The sequence below is a fragment of the Cebus imitator genome, unplaced genomic scaffold, assembly GCF_001604975.1.
Source record: "Cebus imitator isolate Cc_AM_T3 unplaced genomic scaffold, Cebus_imitator-1.0 Scaffold616, whole genome shotgun sequence".
Lineage (NCBI taxonomy): Eukaryota > Metazoa > Chordata > Mammalia > Primates > Cebidae > Cebus > Cebus imitator.
Window position 1 is genome coordinate 868393 of NW_016107931.1, and position 16418 is coordinate 884810.

General features: G+C 40.1%; 1 protein-coding gene across 2 annotated transcripts in view; it reads right to left on the reverse strand.

Annotated features, from left to right (window-relative positions):
- CLINT1 (clathrin interactor 1) overlaps window positions 1-16136 on the reverse strand; it is a 68431-nt gene extending 52295 nt beyond the window's left edge. For both annotated transcript variants that reach the window (XM_017517079.2, XM_017517078.1), the window contains exon 1: window positions 15896-16136. In XM_017517079.2, the coding sequence (XP_017372568.1) occupies window positions 15896-15936 (41 nt within the window). In that variant the 5' untranslated portion in view covers window positions 15937-16136. The remainder of the gene's footprint in view (window positions 1-15895) is intronic.
- Window positions 16137-16418: the final 282 nt, after the last annotated feature.

Sequence of the window (16418 nt, forward strand, 5' to 3'; positions counted from 1 at the left end):
GCCTGTAATCTCAGCTTCTTGGGAGGCTGAGGCAGGAGAATCACTTGAGCCTGGGAGGTGGGGGTTGCCGTGCGTGGAGGTTGCGCCACTGTACTCCAGTCTGGCTGCAGAGTGAGATGCCGTCTCAAAAAAAAAAAAAAAAAAAGCTCTCTTATAATTGTTCTAGTTAATGACAGAAATTAATAAACACTAGCAAAATGTTATATTTGGATATGATGGTAACAGACTATTTATAACTCTAAATAACTAGAATTTCCATCCCCACTTGCTAGAAAAACTTTGTTAAATATTTACCATAAAATATTTATTTGAAAGTTGCTTTGCAAATACTAGCCATTACAAATTCAACTGCATATCTTGTGATACACATTATCTATTCCAGCACAAGTCCTCAAATGCAATCTGCAATAAATTTTAAAAGTTTAAACCCCCATGGTCCATTTACAAAAGAAGGTACAGAAATATTATTTCTATTTGACAAACAAAACACCCCTACTCTGTACTTACAGCAACTTCATACTCATGTTGTTTTGTGTGTGAGTTTAGCTGTGAAATATTCTTTCCTATTGGTGGTAGCTGCTTAAGATACTTGCATAATTTATCTGCTCTTTAAAGTTAATCGATTTTGTTTTTAAAAAAAGAAGGAACAGTGAGGTGTTTCTCTTGCCAAGAAGTATCATATGTTAGACTGGTTTCACAAGAAGATCAAATATCCAAGGTATTCAAAAATAAGTATAGCCTATGAGTTTTATTTGTATTTTGGATCCCAATTCCGATTTTCACAGGTATGATAAGATAGCCACTAAAATAATTTTAAGAGTAAAAATTTTACTGTTAAAGGGGTTTAAATTTAATAATAATATATTTCCCAACTTTAGAACTAATCTAAAAATGGTCTTTGTTCATCTAAATTTGAAACTTTTTAACAACTTCAGAAATTGCCTCAATGACAAAACTAAGGCAATACAACAAAAGTAAAGAATAATGTTTGCACAGCATATTAGCTTATTTAATTCTCTTAGCGGTAGACCTTATCCTCATTTTATACAGAACAAGTAGAGGAAGTATCTTGACTCATGTCCCTCCCCCACTTACCTTTCCCACTCTTCATTTAAAAACAAAACTGAAACCCAAAGAAATTTTATCAACTGTGGCAAACTCACAACCAGTTGTCTTTTTAAACAGGCGGTGGTCCATTTAAAACACTCTATTAAGGTATGAACTGTATTATCTTGCTTCTCAGGACAACATCTAAAACAAGTATTAAAAATCAGTTAACCTTAAAAAAAGGAATAAAATCCTTCTAAGAGAAAGATAAAATGAGACATCCTGCACTGGCACAATATGTGAAAATTACGTCTTTGCAGACACAGACTTGATATTATACAGTGTGATTATATCATCTATGGATTTTGCTTCTGCTTAATTAAATTCATATGTATTGCCAAATATCAGATGCTAATCAAAAGTATGTAACTCTAAAAAAAATCTTAACAGAATAAAATGAAAAATCCTGTATCTCAACAGTGCTAAGAGTGATACTATCTCTTTGTGAACTCAAATACTTTAAGTAAGCTATAGATTTTTTTTCCACCAGTAATTACTTAGATGTATTATCCAGTCCCCAAAACTAGACTCAACTTTCTGACACAAAGGAAACTGTTCTAGATCCTGTCTACTGAAATTTTGAAGATCTTTATATTTTCCCCTCAAGTTTGCAAAATCGAAACATTTATATTTCAAATTATTTAATTTGGACAATTTGATTATGGTATAATACAAACCTCCTTTCTTTTACGACAGAACTAGCTTCTAAGAAAGTACTCACTGGTAAACCAACTTGTGTCATCTCTATTTCTTTTTCATGTGGTTTTCATGTGCATATATGCTTGATACAGAACAGTAAGCTGCCTACTGGAACCCTACCATCTGTCGCATGTCTTAGAGGGCTCGTGGTTGTTGCTATTTAATAAGTACTCAGTGAAGGACCCTTAAAAGGTCAGCCAAAATTAGTGAGTATATCAATAACGTATTTTGAGACATTGTAGAACGTTCAAATGTTTACACCCAATGCCAAAAATACAGTAGATGGTACATAAGTGATTAAAGAACATTATTCCAAATTATCCATTTTGAACATAAGAAAAATTAGAAAATTTGTGCATAAATCACAGGTTCATATGACATAGCACACAGAGGCATGTCAAACTGACCACAACATAAAGATCACAGGATTAGACTGGGCGTGGTGGCTCACACCTGTAATCCCAGCACTTTGGGAGGCTGAGGCAGGTGGATCATGAGGTCAGGAGCTCAAGACCAGACTGGCCAACATGGTGAAACCCTGTCTCTACTGAAAAATACAAAAATTAGCTGGGCATGGTGGCTTGTGCCTGTAATCCCAGCTACTTGGGAGGCTGAGGCAGGAGAATTGCTTGAACTAGAACCCCGGAGGCGGAGGTTGCAATGAACCAAGATCACACCACTGCACTCCAGCCTGGGCTACAGAGTAAGACTCCAGCTCAAAAAAAAAAAATAAATAAATAAATAAAATAAATAAATAAGATCACAGGATTATAAAACTTTTAAAAGTTGGTCACTGATTCTGAAGCACTTAATATAGCTCAATAAATGTTAAAACACTTTACAGTTGCTTATAGAGAACACCTTTGTAACATTAGTGAAGATTTTCTTTTTCACCTACAGAAACATCTATTTGCTTCATCTATTTGCTTCCCTCTCATTAAGGGTCATCGGCCTCACAGACATTATTCAGAATACTGCAAGAGGCCAGAAAAATGTCCTTCTATGATAGGTGCATATGAGGAAAAAATAACACACTCTAACTGAATTTGGTTCAGAATCTTAAGCACTACAGGCCAGGTGTGGTGGCTCACGCCTGTAATCTCAGCATTTTGGGAGGTCAATGCGGGCAGATAACTTGAGGTCAGGAGTTTGAGACCAGCCTGCCCAACATGGTGAAACCCTGTTTCTACTAAAAACACAAAAATTAGCCGGCAGTGGTGGCATACGCCTGTAATCTCAGCTTCTTGGGAGGCTGAGGCAGGGGAATTGCTTGAACCTGGGAGGCAGAGGATGCAGTGAACCAAGATCACGCCACTGTACTCCAGCCTAGGTAGCAGAGTAAGGCTCTAGATAATAATAATAAAATAAAATAAAAATTAAGTGCTATAAATTTTTCCCAAATAATTTTTAATTTGCATGAGGTATATACTAGTAATTCACCTTTTTGACAGCAAAATATAGACACACCTAATTTTATCGTGCTTTACTTTAATGTGTTTCACAGATAGTGCCTTAAAAAGAAAAAAACAAATTTAAGGTTTGTGGCAAACTTGGGTTAAGCGTTTTAGTAATTCTGACAGTATTTCCAACTTTTTCATTATTATTTCCATTATAGCAGTCTATGATCAGTAATCTTTGATGTTACTATTGTAATTGTTTGGGAACAGCATGAATCATGCTGTTAATTGATAATATGCTGAATGTGCCCCTCTCCTCAGGCATCTCTATTCCCTTAGACAAAATATTGAAATGAGGTCAATTAATAACCCTACAATGAACTCTAAGTGTTCAAGTGAAAGGAAGAGTTGCCCATCTACTTTTAATCAAAAGCTAGACATGATTAAGCTTAGGAAGGTATGTCAAAAGCTGAGACAGGCTAAAAGCTATGCCTCTTGTGCCAAAACGTTAGGTTGTTAATGCAAAGGAAATGTTCTTGAAGGGAATTTAAAGTGCTACTCTATGAACACAAGAATGCTAAGTGAAACAGAGACTTATAACTGATATGGAGAAAGTTTGAATGGTTTGAAAAACAGAATATCCAACTAGCCACAGCATTCCCTTAAGCCAAAGCCTAACTCAGAGAAAGGCCCTAACTCTCTTCAGTTCTATCTGAAGGCTGAGAGAGGTGAGGAAGCTGCAGAAGAAAAGCTGAAGCTAGCAGAGGTTTGTTTATGAGGTTTAAGAAAAGAAGTCACCTCTGTAAGAGAAAAATGTAAGGTGAAACAGGAAGTGCTGACGCAGAAGCTACAGCAGGTTATCCAGAAGATCTAGGTAAGATCATCTAATGAAGGTGGCTACACTAAACATATTTTTAATGGAGATGAAACAGCCTTACAGTGGAAGATGCCATCTAGGACTTTCATAGATAGAGAGGTCAGTGCCTGGCTTCAAAGCTTCAAAGGACATACTAACTCTCTTGTTATGGACTAATGCAGACGTGAGCCAGTGCTCACTGCACATGAAAATCCTGGGGCCCTTGAGAATTATGCTAAATCTACTCTGCCTGTGCTATAGAAATGGGACAACAAGCCCTGAATGATGGCAAGTCTGTTTACAGCATAGTTTACTGATTATTTTAAGCCCACTGTTGAGATCTGCTCAGAAAAAAAGATTCCTTTCAAAATATTTCGCATGGACAAGGAGTTACCAAGGAGATCTCATGAAGATGCATAAAGAGATGAATGTTGTTTTCCTGTCTCCTAACACAATGTTCAATGTAACCCATGGAACAAGAAGTCATTTTGACTTTTGTCTTATTATTTAAGAAAACACATTCTGTAAGGCTGTAACTGCCAAGCTAGTGATTCCTCTGATGTATCTGGGAAAAGTAAATTGAAAACCTTCCAGACAGAATTCACTATGTTAGTTTTGCCATTTAAGAATATTCATGGCTGGGCACAATAGCTCACAACTGTAATCCTAGCACTTTGGGAGGTCAAGGTGGAAGGACTGCTTAAGCTCAGGTGTTCGAGACCAGCCTAGGCAACATAGCGAGACCCTGTCTCTACAAAAAATTAAAAAATTAGCTGGGTGTGGTGGCATACATGCCTATCATCCCAGCTACTCAAGAGGCTGAGGCCAGAGGATCACTTGAGTCCAGGAGGTGGAGTTGCCTGCAGTGGGGTGACCATGTCACTGCACTCTACCCTGAGCCTGAATGACAGAGCAGAGACAGAGTGAGACATCTCAAAAGACAAAAAATGTAATTCATGGTCAAAATATCAACATTTGCAGGAGTCTGGAAGTTGATTCCAAACCTCATGGATGACTTTTTGAGGCGGGGAAGACTTCAGTGAAGGAAGTCGCTGCAGATGTGGTGAAAACAGCAAGAAAACTAGAATTACAAGTGGAGCCTGAAGATGTGACTTATTGCTGCAATCTCATGATAAAACTTGAATGATGAGTTGCTTCTTCTGGATGAGCAAAATAAGTGGTTTCTTGAGATGGACCCTACTTCCAGTGAAGATGCTGTGAACACTGTTAAAATGACAACAAAGAACTGTGGCACCATCACTGTTTGCTGCTTTGATCTCCTGGGCTCAAGTGATCCTCTTGAGTAGCTGAGACTATAGGTACATGCCACCACATCTGGCTAATTTTTGTATTTTTAGCAGAGATGGGGTTTCACCAGGTTGCCCAGGTTGATCTAGAGCTCTTGGACTCAGGTGATCCACATGCCCTGAACTCCCAATGTACTGAGATTACAGGTGTGAGCCACCGTACCTGGCCAAAAAAAAAAAAAATTTTTTTTTTTTTTTTGAGATAGAAACTCACTCTGACCCCCAGGCTGGAGTGATCAGAGTGGCTCACGGCAACCTCCACCTCCCAGATTCAAGCAATTCCGCCTCAGCCTCCCAAGTAGCTGGGACTACAGGGGCCCACCACTACCCCTGGCTAATTTTTATATTTTTAGTAGAGATGAGGTTTCACCATGTTGGCCAGGCTGGTCTTGAACTCCTGGGCTCAAGCAATCCACCTGCCTCTGCCTCACAAAGTGCTAGGATTACAAGCATGATGAGCCACTGTGCCTGGCCTAAGAATTTTTTTTTAATTGAGACACAGTCTCACTCTGTTGCCCAGGCTGCAGTGGGCAACTTAACTGATAAAGCAGTAGCAGAGTTTTAGAGGACTGACTCCAATTTTTTTTTTGTTGAAGTAGAGTCTTGCTCTGTTGCCCAGGCTGGAGTGCAGTGGTGCTATTTCAGCTTGCTGCAACCTCCGCCTCCCAGGTTCAAGCGATTCTCGTGCCTCAAATTCCCAAGTAGCTGAAACTACAAGGCACATGCCAGAACGTCTGGCTAATTTTTGTTTCATTTTTGAGACGCAGTCTTGCTCTGTTGCCCAAGCTGGAGGGCAGTGGCATGATCTTGGCTCACTGCTAGCTCTGCCTCCCAGATTCAAGTGATTCTCCTGCCTCATCCTCCTGAGTAGTTGAGATTACAGGAGCCCGCCACCATGCCCAGCTAATTTTTGTATTTTTAGTAGAGACGAGGTTTCACCACGTTGGCCAGGTTGGTCTCGAACTCCTAACCTCAAGTGATCCACCCGCCTCGGCCTCCCAAAGTACAAGCATGAGCTACTGTGTTGGCCTAATTTTTGTATTTTTAGTAGACAGGGTTTTGCCATGCTGGCCAGGCTGGTCTTGAGCTCCTCACCTCAAGTGATCTGCTCACCTTGGCCTCCCAAAGTGCTGGCATTACAAGCGTGGGCCACCATGCCCAGCCTGACTCCAATCATAAAAGAAATTCTACTTTAGGTAAAATGTTATCAAGCAGCATTGCACGCTAGAGAAATCATCTGTGAAAGGAAGAATCCATGATGCAGAAAACTTCATTGTTATTTTAAGAAATTGCCACAGCTACCCCAAACTTTAGCAATCACCACCCTGATAAGTCAGCAGCCATCAACATAGAGGCAAGATTTTCCACCAGCAGAATAATAACTATCTGCTGAAAGCTCAGATGACTGTACTTTTTAGCAATAAAATATTTTTAAATTAAGGTATGTACTTTTTTTTTTTTTTTAACATAACACCATTGTGCATTTAATGGACTACAGTATAGTGGAAACAACTTTTACATGAACTGGGTAACTAAAAATTTGTACAATATTCACTTTATTGCAGTGGTCTGGAACTAAACCCATAGTATCTCTCAGGTATGCCTGTCCAACAATTTTTTTGTTTATGTCTTGTAAAAGATTAGCATAAACTGTTAAATATATATTCTGAAAGTATATCATCTAGATTTAAAATCTAGACTGTTTTTTCAATGTGTTATCTGTGACATACTCTTGGCATTATGTGCCCAATTTCCTCATTAGAAAATTGAACATAACAATATTTTCACCTTTGTTCTTAGCACATGGTAAATGTTCAATAACTATCAGCTTTTACTATTAGAAATATTTGGATTTAGGTCCGAGTATGGTGGCTTGCGCCTGTAATCCCAGCTGAGGTGGGCAGATCACAAGGTCAAGAGATTGAGACCATCCCAGCCAACATGTTGAAAGCCCATCTCTACTAAAAAATTTAGCTGGGCGTGCTGGCATGCGCCTATAGTCCCAGCTACTAGGGAGGCTGAGGCAGGAGAATCACTTGAACCCAGGAGGTAGACGTTGCAGTGAGCCAAGATCGCGCCATTGCACTCCAACCTGGTGACAGACATCTCAAATATATATATATACACATATGTGGATTTGAAGGATATCCTCTGTAATAAATATCAGCTTGCCAAATGTAATGTATTCATTCAAAAATATTTGAGCACCTACTATGTGTCATAATTGTTCTAAGATTTAGTAATACAGCAGGAAACAAAACAAAAGTTCCTGCCCTCAAGGAACTTGCATTATCCGAGACAGCAGATGAATACAGGTAACAGAGAAAGGCAAGCACAGCGAAAAACAGTGACAAGGGTGAGAGCATACTATGTAATACAGGAGGTCCAATGAACAGAACACAGAAAGTGAGGGACAGTGATGGGAGAAGAGATCAGAGGGGGGCAGCAAAGAGCCAGATGTGTACAGGCCAGTAAGCAATGAGATGAGAAGCCACTGAAGAGTTCTGAATCCATTTGACTTAGTATTTTTAAACATTCCCTCTTGCTGCTGTGTAGAGAGCAGATTATAGGGCTAAATACTTTACATGGCTTCGTGAGAAATAGGCCATCCTTCAAAGCCCATTCAGTACCAAACTTATAAGCCAAGCATATCAAACTAAGGTTATTACTGGCTGGGTGCAGTGACTCACACCTATAATCCTAGCACTTTGGGAAGCCTCAGCTTCAGGCTGGCGGATTGCTTGAGCTCAGGAGTTTGAGGTCAGCCTGGAAAGTACAGTGAAACCCCATCTCTACAAAAAATTAGCCGGGCATGGGGGCGCACACCTGTAGTCCTAGTTACTTGGGGGACTAAGGCAGGAGGATGGATTGAGCCCAGGAGGTCAAGGCTGCAGTGAGCCAAGATCATGCCACTGCATACCAGCCTAGGTGACAAAGTGAGACCCTGTCTCAAAAAAAAAAAAAAAAAAAAGATATTATTTAACCATGGGGGTTTAACTATAAATTAAGACATGTAGTTTCATCTGTACAACCGTAAGTCTCTTAAAGTGACAAATGAGTATGAGAAAAATTAATAGAAAAAGGTTCAGTATGCTTATTTGCATTGTTCTTTTTTTTAAAATATTAAAAAATATTTTTTTTAGAGACAAAGTTTCACTCTGTTGCCCAGGTTAGAGTGCAGTGGCATGATCATAGCTAACTGCAGCCTTCCAATTCCTGGATCAATTGATCCTCCCCTTTCAGCCTCTCATGTAGCTGGGACTATAGGCACGCACCACCATGTCCGGCTAATTTTTTAATTTTTTGTAGAGGCAGGGTCTGTGTTGCCCAGGCTAGTCTTGAACTCCTGGGCTCAAGAGATCTTCCCTTCTCAGCTTCCCAAAGTGCTGGAATTATAGGCATGAGCCACAGTACCTAGCCTTGCACTGTTCTTTGCTGATTTACTAAAAAGGAATGAAAACAAATGGCAAACAAACAAAAAATCCAGAATTGAATTTTCAATGGATGTCTTTTTTCTATTATAAAAATATAGGCTATTTGGGCTACGTGAAGTGGCTCATGCCTGTAATCCCAGCACTTTGGGAGGCTGAAGCAGGTAGATCATGAGGTCAAAAGATCAAGACCATCCTGACCAACATGGTAAAACCCCATCTGTACTAAAAATACAAAAATTAGCTGGGCTTGGTGGCACGTGCCTGTAGTCCCAGGTACTGGGGACGCTGAGGCAAGAGAATCACTTGAACCTGGGAGGGGGAGGTTGCAGTGAGCAGTGAGCTGAGATCACACCATTGCACTCCAGCCTGGTGACAGAGCAAGACTCCATCTTAAAAAAGAAAAGAAAATAGGCTATTTGGATGAGAATTCTTAAATGAAATGTTCAAGAATTGTTCAAAAAGCATGAATGAACATTTACGACATAATGGTGTGTGCAAAATTATAACAGATTATTTATATTAAAGTTATCCAACACTTAATATAAATCCAGAACTTAAATACTGTCCTAAGAATTGAGAAACTAAATAAAATTCATGTCAAAACAAATATTCTAGGCCAGCCACAGTGGCTCACACCTGCAATTCCAGCATTTCGGGAGGCCAAGGTGGGTAGAATGCTTGAGCTCAGGAGTTCAAGACCAGACTGGGCAATGTGGAAAAACTCCATTTCTACCAAAAAAACAAAAATTAGCTACGTGTTGTGACGTGCATCTGTTGTCACAGCTACTTGGGAGGATTGCTTAAATCTGGGAGGTTGAGGCTGCAGTAAGCCAAGATGGCACCACTATACTCTAGCCTGGGTGACAGAGCAAGACCCTGCTCAAAAAAAAAAAAAAAAAAAAAAAAAAAATTTCCAAAATAACTGGTTAAATAGACTTTTCTTAAATGAAGTACAAACCATTCACATGCACTGTTGCACATTAACAAAATCACTCACATTTAATAATTCATTAGCTAAATCTACCCACAAGTAATACATAGCTATAAACTGGCTCTAACATGGGAATACATTATGTTCCTTTACCTGTACTTAATTTTCAGGCAAAACAGCCCTGGTAAGCCAAAAGAATTTCATGCCAACTTGGAAGAGGGGCTGAATAACTGGAAAGCCCTTTCTCCAATGTGCTTTCCTTGCATGTATTTCCTTGTTTGTCCATTGAGAAATACCACAAATTTGGTATCATATGTTTTAGAGGATTCTTTTTCTTGATATTGTTCAGTCTCTTAGGAATTGTCTGCTTAAATTTGCATTTATAAATCTTTTTATGTTTTAGAAATGTTTTACATTAGCAGTTACTTTAAAATCTTGAGAATACACAAAACAAGCTGAACAAAATATTAAGAATTGGCAGATGGAAATTGCAGCATGTCTTTCCAAAGACTTTATTCCTTAACATGTCTTTTGAAAGAGTATTTCTGCAATATGCTTTGCAATATTAAAGTAGAAGCCATTTATGATTTGGTTAAAAAAAAAATACAAAGCACAAACAACAGAGGTATTTAATTGTGCTGTCCTATATGTAGACTAAACTTAATCTTAGGAGAGAGCACTCACTGAAAATAATGATTTCATGAAGATACAATTCCTACATACTTATAAATAACCTAGTCTGTATCTTTATTTTCTCAAACACTCTATTCCTTTGATTTTTCTAGTGTTATACTATTTTGTGTATAACAGTAATAATACTAATAGATGTTTCAAGAGTTTATTGTATGTCCATCAGCCAGGCATGGAGGCAGGCACCTGTAATCCCATCTACTCAGGAGGCTGAGGCAGGAGAATCGCTGGAACCTGGGAGACAGAGATTGCAGTAAGTTGAGATAGCACCACTGTACTCCAGCCTGGGTGACAGAGCGGGTCTTCATCTCAAGAAAAAAAAAAAAAATACAAAAAAAGATTCAACTGTGGAGCCATATTGTGAAACCTTGGAGTACTAGCAAATGGCACTCAAAATAAAAAAGGCTAAGTACTTTCAATGGACATATCAGTAAGTAGATAAGAAACTGCTTGTAAACTAATACTAAAGCGTGCAAGAAAACACAAGAGGCAGTTAAGTGCTTTTTAAAAGCAATTTGACAGTAGTACTAAATAGATTAAACTACAGAAAATTACCTCTAAGAAATGCTAGCAGAAGATAAACCAAACTCATCTTTCTTTGGAATTAAATTCTTAATATTTACTTGTGTCCAGTTACTAGAAAAGGAGGAGGATAAGTAATTCATTGTTTCAAGGAAAAGTTGACATTGGAAAGTCTAGTAAGCTGACAATTATCTTACTATCTCTGCTTTCAAATTCCAAGAAACAAACTGAACAGAGATTTACTGATATGGAAAATAAAGGGGATGACAGCTGAAGACTAAAAGAAAAGAAAAACAAATAATCTGTTCAAGTTGAAGTGTATTTGTAGAGGTAAGGTTCTTGAAGGCAGGTATTTTATGCTTCAAGTTCAGAAAATAGAGTACTAGACCAGACACAATGGCTCCTGCCTGCACTCTGGGATGCTGAGGCAGGCAGACTGCCTGAGCCCAGGAGTTCAAGACCAGCCTGTTCAACACTCCAAGAACTCTTCTCTACAACAAAATTTTTAAAAATTAGCCAAGCATGGTGGCACGGTTGTGGTCCCCTCTGCAGTATGCATGTTTGTGTCACTGTGCTCCAGCCTGGAAAACTGAGTGTGACCCTGTCTCAAAAATAAAAAAACAAAAAGAAACTAGAGTATGAATCCAATAAATAAAAAATGTATATATAAAGGAATGTACTATTCTTTATAAATGCAAAAGTTTCTTCCTCTGGAGTCAGGAGACTAGAGCAATAGTTTCTACAGCTCTACATTATCTAAACATTTAGGATCTAAAAAACCAAGCAAATATACATCAATAAAAATCAACTTATGAGGGAAAATGCAAGCTACCCTTAGATAACTTAAAATGGATATCCATAGCTGTTGCCTTAGGACCTCAGCCAGAGCTGTTTGAATCACTATTATAAAAAGGGCCACGGAGGCTGGGTGTGGTGGCTCACATCTGTAATCCCAGCACTTTGGGAGGCCAAGGAAAGTGGATCACCTGAGGTCACGAGTTTGAGACAGGCCTGGCCAACAAGGCAAAACCACATCTCTACCAAAAATACAAAAATTAGCCAGGCATGGATGCAGGTGCCTATAATCTCAGCTACTTGGGAGGCTGAGGCAGGAGAATCACTTGAAACTGAGAGGTAGAGATTGCAGTGAGCTGAGATCAGGCCACTACATTGCAGCCTGGGGGATGGAGTGAGGTTCTGTCTCAGAAAAAAAAAAAAAAAAAAGGCATTGATCAAATAGATTTACCACTAATATTTCTCCTTGCAAGGAAAGAGAAGGATTCACTGAGCTTGAACAAGTAAGTAGCAGTTTTGATCTACCACTAACGTGTCACCATCATTACATTACTGAAATCTGGAGAAAAAATAGAACTGCAGCAACTTTCAATTTTACCATGCATACATAGGATGACAAAATATAAACATGTCCAATTTTATTACAGCCACAGGTAACGGGAGACAGGTCACAGGATGACAACAGTTAAGCTAGTGTTCCTAGTTGATGGGAATAGTGCCACTTATTCTTTCCTGCCACATCACCTTTTATGCAACTTGACAACGAGTGGGAAGATACTGGCACTCCAAGCTCTGGCAGGCCTATGGCTTTATCTGCTTCCCCTCAGTTCCACGATGTTCTGCAAAACAAATCCCTCTACTACCACCAGGAGATGCAGCAATTGTGGAAAATATACCCCACTTCCAGAAAAAGTCTTCAGTGACTCAAAAGCCAATGTCTGAAATACATCATTATCATTTTGGGTGGCCGAGGTGGGTGGATCACCTGAAGTCAGGAGTTTAAGACCGGCCTGGTCAACATGGCAAAGCCCCATCTCTACCAGAAATATATAAATTAGCTGGGTGTGGTGGCAGGTGCCTGTAATTCCAGCTACTAGGGAGGCTGAGGCAGAAGAATCACTTTAACCCTGGAGGTAGAGGTTGCAGTGGGCCGATTGCGCCACTGCGCTCCAGCCTGGGCGACAAGAGTGAAACTCCATCACAAAAAAAAACCAAAACAAACAAACAAACAAACAAACAAAAAAACATAACTAAACTCAAGAACTGCTACCATACTGAATCTAAGAGTGGCTCCAGGAAACACAGTTTTCAAGAGTACATTTTTTTTCTGAAGTAAAACCTCACTGGGTATCAACATACACTAAAAGTCCTAGTCTTCCTGAATCATGGTCTGTATTTACTGCATAAAATATTTAAATATAACATTTACTGATTACCACTTTTTAAGAAAATTTCCCTTTTTAGCCTAAATTATCTACAGAGGATAATGACTCCAAAATTTGTCTGCTATTGTAAAAATTAGTTCCAACCATTTTTCCTTGATGGAAATGCATTTCTCCAATAGCCATCAAAGGTGGAAAAAGTCTTACTCTAATCAGGTTCCCTCATTTTACAGATAAGGAACCCAAAATCTGGAAGTTCATATGATTCTGCCTCAAATCATACATACAGCTAATTAAAAAGGCAATGCCAGAATATGGACCAGACAGCCAAACCCCTAACCTTTCTCTCATATAAGCCCTCATTTTATTGATCCAGCTATCTGAACAGTCCTTAATCACTTCATTGTTTCTTCATTTGCAAGTTCCCTCTGATAATCGGAGCAGTCATTCTGTGGATCTGCTGTACCTCTATTATGGTATTAGGTGCACCATCTAACAGATCCACAATTCTGTAAGATGCTTACATTTGGGGGGAAGAATTTTTTCTCTTCTTGTCAGTGAAAGATGAAAATTAAAATCCCGAGTACTTATCAGTAAATTAACCTCATGTTCTAACGTTAATATGTGTCAAGACACCCACAAAAGCCTTAAAAAGTCCTTGGTAGCAACATTCTTCTATGTTCTCGAATAATTTGGTTCAAGTCTACATCCTAAATTGGGTAGTAAAAAGACAGATATTATTTTTCAACAATAGTTTTTCCATTAGAATGGTAACTACTTGCACGGCAAATTCAACCTAAAGCATGTAACAAGTGTGATAAGCAAATATGAAAGGTACAACAATAGCAGGAATACTGCCTTGATTTCTGTCTTATGAACAATGTACAGCCTCTTCAAATTTTTGAGTACCACAGATTTAGTCCTCTAAGAGAACAAGGTGTTTCTTAGTGGTTTTATTCTGCTGACCTCTGACTCAGAAATAAGGAGGCAGTGCCAGGCACAGTGGTGCATGCCTGTAGTCCTGGCCACTCGGGAGGTGGAGGCGGGATGATCACCTGAGCCCAGGAGTTGGAGGATGCAGTGAGTTATGATCAGAAAAAAAAAAAAAAAAAAAAAAGTATCTTTGAAGTCTTCTTTTGCCCTTTAAAAAACTATTTAAGTTGATATCCTAATCTTTACACAATATACTCAAAAAAATGCCAATGATCCTGGATCTGGAAAAGAACTATTAGTTTATTTCATCTTTGGTAAGCAAAAGCAAAGAATATATAAACAGCTAAATAGTCCAAAATAAATAGCAGAGGCCTCAATAGCCAAATGAGTAGTTGTAAAGAAAAATCATTAAAGCAAATAACTTCTCAAACTTGGACCTTCTCAAAGAGGTTTATCTTATCTCACTCTAAATGTAAAACATCTGCTAGTTTCAAAAATACACTGATCTTAACAAATTATGTTAAGGGCTTTATGTGCAATATAATCCCTTAACCCTTAAGCCTCACTGCACACATTCTAAGGTAGGTATCACTGCATTTTCATTTTGCACCCGAGAAAACTAGGGCACTGTGAGGATGAGTAACTTCTCCAAGCTCTGCAGGTTCTGAAACCCATGCTCCTTAGGCACTATTGCCTTCTTGGTAGCATAGAAAATATAAAAATATGGTCACGCTCTAAGTTCTAACTGATGCATCAGACGGCACTGGAAATTATTTTGTTTTCTGGTGTTAACAAAACAGTTTGCTATCTATACTTCCTGATTTTAGGTTAGGTAGGTGGCACAAACGAACTGTTTTTCTCATCACACATTGCATAATCACTAAAACCTAAAAGGAAGAGGACTGGTTAAATTCTTAAACTTTATTTCCTGCTGGCCTAGAAGACCTTACTTAACCACTGTATATCTGATATACTCATTTTAAATGTTAAGGTTTTCCTTGCGCAAGTAGGAGACTAAAGTTATTTCAGCGTTAAAGGAAATCAACTACGTACTGGTCTTTTTATCTGCTTTTAAAAGCAGATCAACAGGATATAAACCTGGGTTGTTTTCCTCTTAAGGGGAAATTTCTTAAAGACCTCTTAATTTCACCGAATGGAACAGGTAGCACACCAAAAATGATGTGTAGTGGAAAAAGAAACAGAAGAAAATGACAAGAAGTTATATAGTGATCTACTTTCACTAGTGTTAGAAAAGCAAAGGATGAGTCTCTTCTTAAGTAACTTCAGCCTTACCACAATAGCCACTTGTTACACTTAACCACCCACTCCAACACTTCAGGTTCATTAGGAATTAAGAGGAGGCCAGGAGGGTAAAAGACACACTCCAACCAGGTCTAACGTCTCTCCGTACTACACCCCGAGAGACACAGAGAACCAGTGCATTGTGCCCCCCACTCCCAAGCCTTCCCTGCTGCCCCGGAGGCAAAGCTCACAGCCTGAGGCTAAGACAGTCCTCCAGCCAGGGCAGTGACCCAGCTGCACACAACCCGCCCCCTCTGACCAAAGCGTCGGCACTCAGGAGTTGGAATAGGGGAAGGGACAGGAAGACGTGGAAACGAGAGAAGGGTGGCTAAGAGGACGTTTTTAAAACGAAGGAGGGTCCCTCCCCAGCTCTGCAAGCGGGGATGAGGCCCGGGGCCGGGAGGGAACGGGTCGCCGCCATGATGGGGCTGGCAGAGCCGGGGGGCGTGACGCGGGCAACCCCTCGCCCAAGGCCAGCTCTCTCTCTTAGTAACCCCTCCCCTGAGTGGGCCTCGGCCACAACTGCCCCACGATACTCACGCTTTGTCCACCAGCTCCCGCACCTTCCACATGTTCAACATCGTGCCCCGCGTGGGACTGGCCGCCGCCTCCCTCTCCTGCTCCCCACGGATCCCGGAACACTTCCGTGCCGGGGCAGTTCCAGGCCGGGGTCACCGCCGCCCGCCGCCTCTAACTCCCCCAGTCAGCACCTTCCTTTGCCACAGCAGCGGCGCCGCCGGTGACACGTCGAGACGCGGCAGCAGAGAGGCTGCGTGGAGCGGAAGTACCCGACTTTCCGCCGCTGCGCGCGGGACATGCCGGGACTTGTAGTTTCCCTGCGTACCGAGCGGGGCCGGTTCAGTTGCGAGAGCTGAACGGCATTGGGATGGTTTCTCTTAAGCTTTCCCCGTCCCTTGCTCCAGACCTACCGAGCCAGAAATTTTGGAGGTGGGGCCCAGCGATCTGCGCTTTAACAAATCCTCCAGGTGATTCTCATCACGCTCAAGTTTCAGAACCACTGGTGCAGGATCTAGTCGCACTCAAACACTCTTTTCAAATGTAA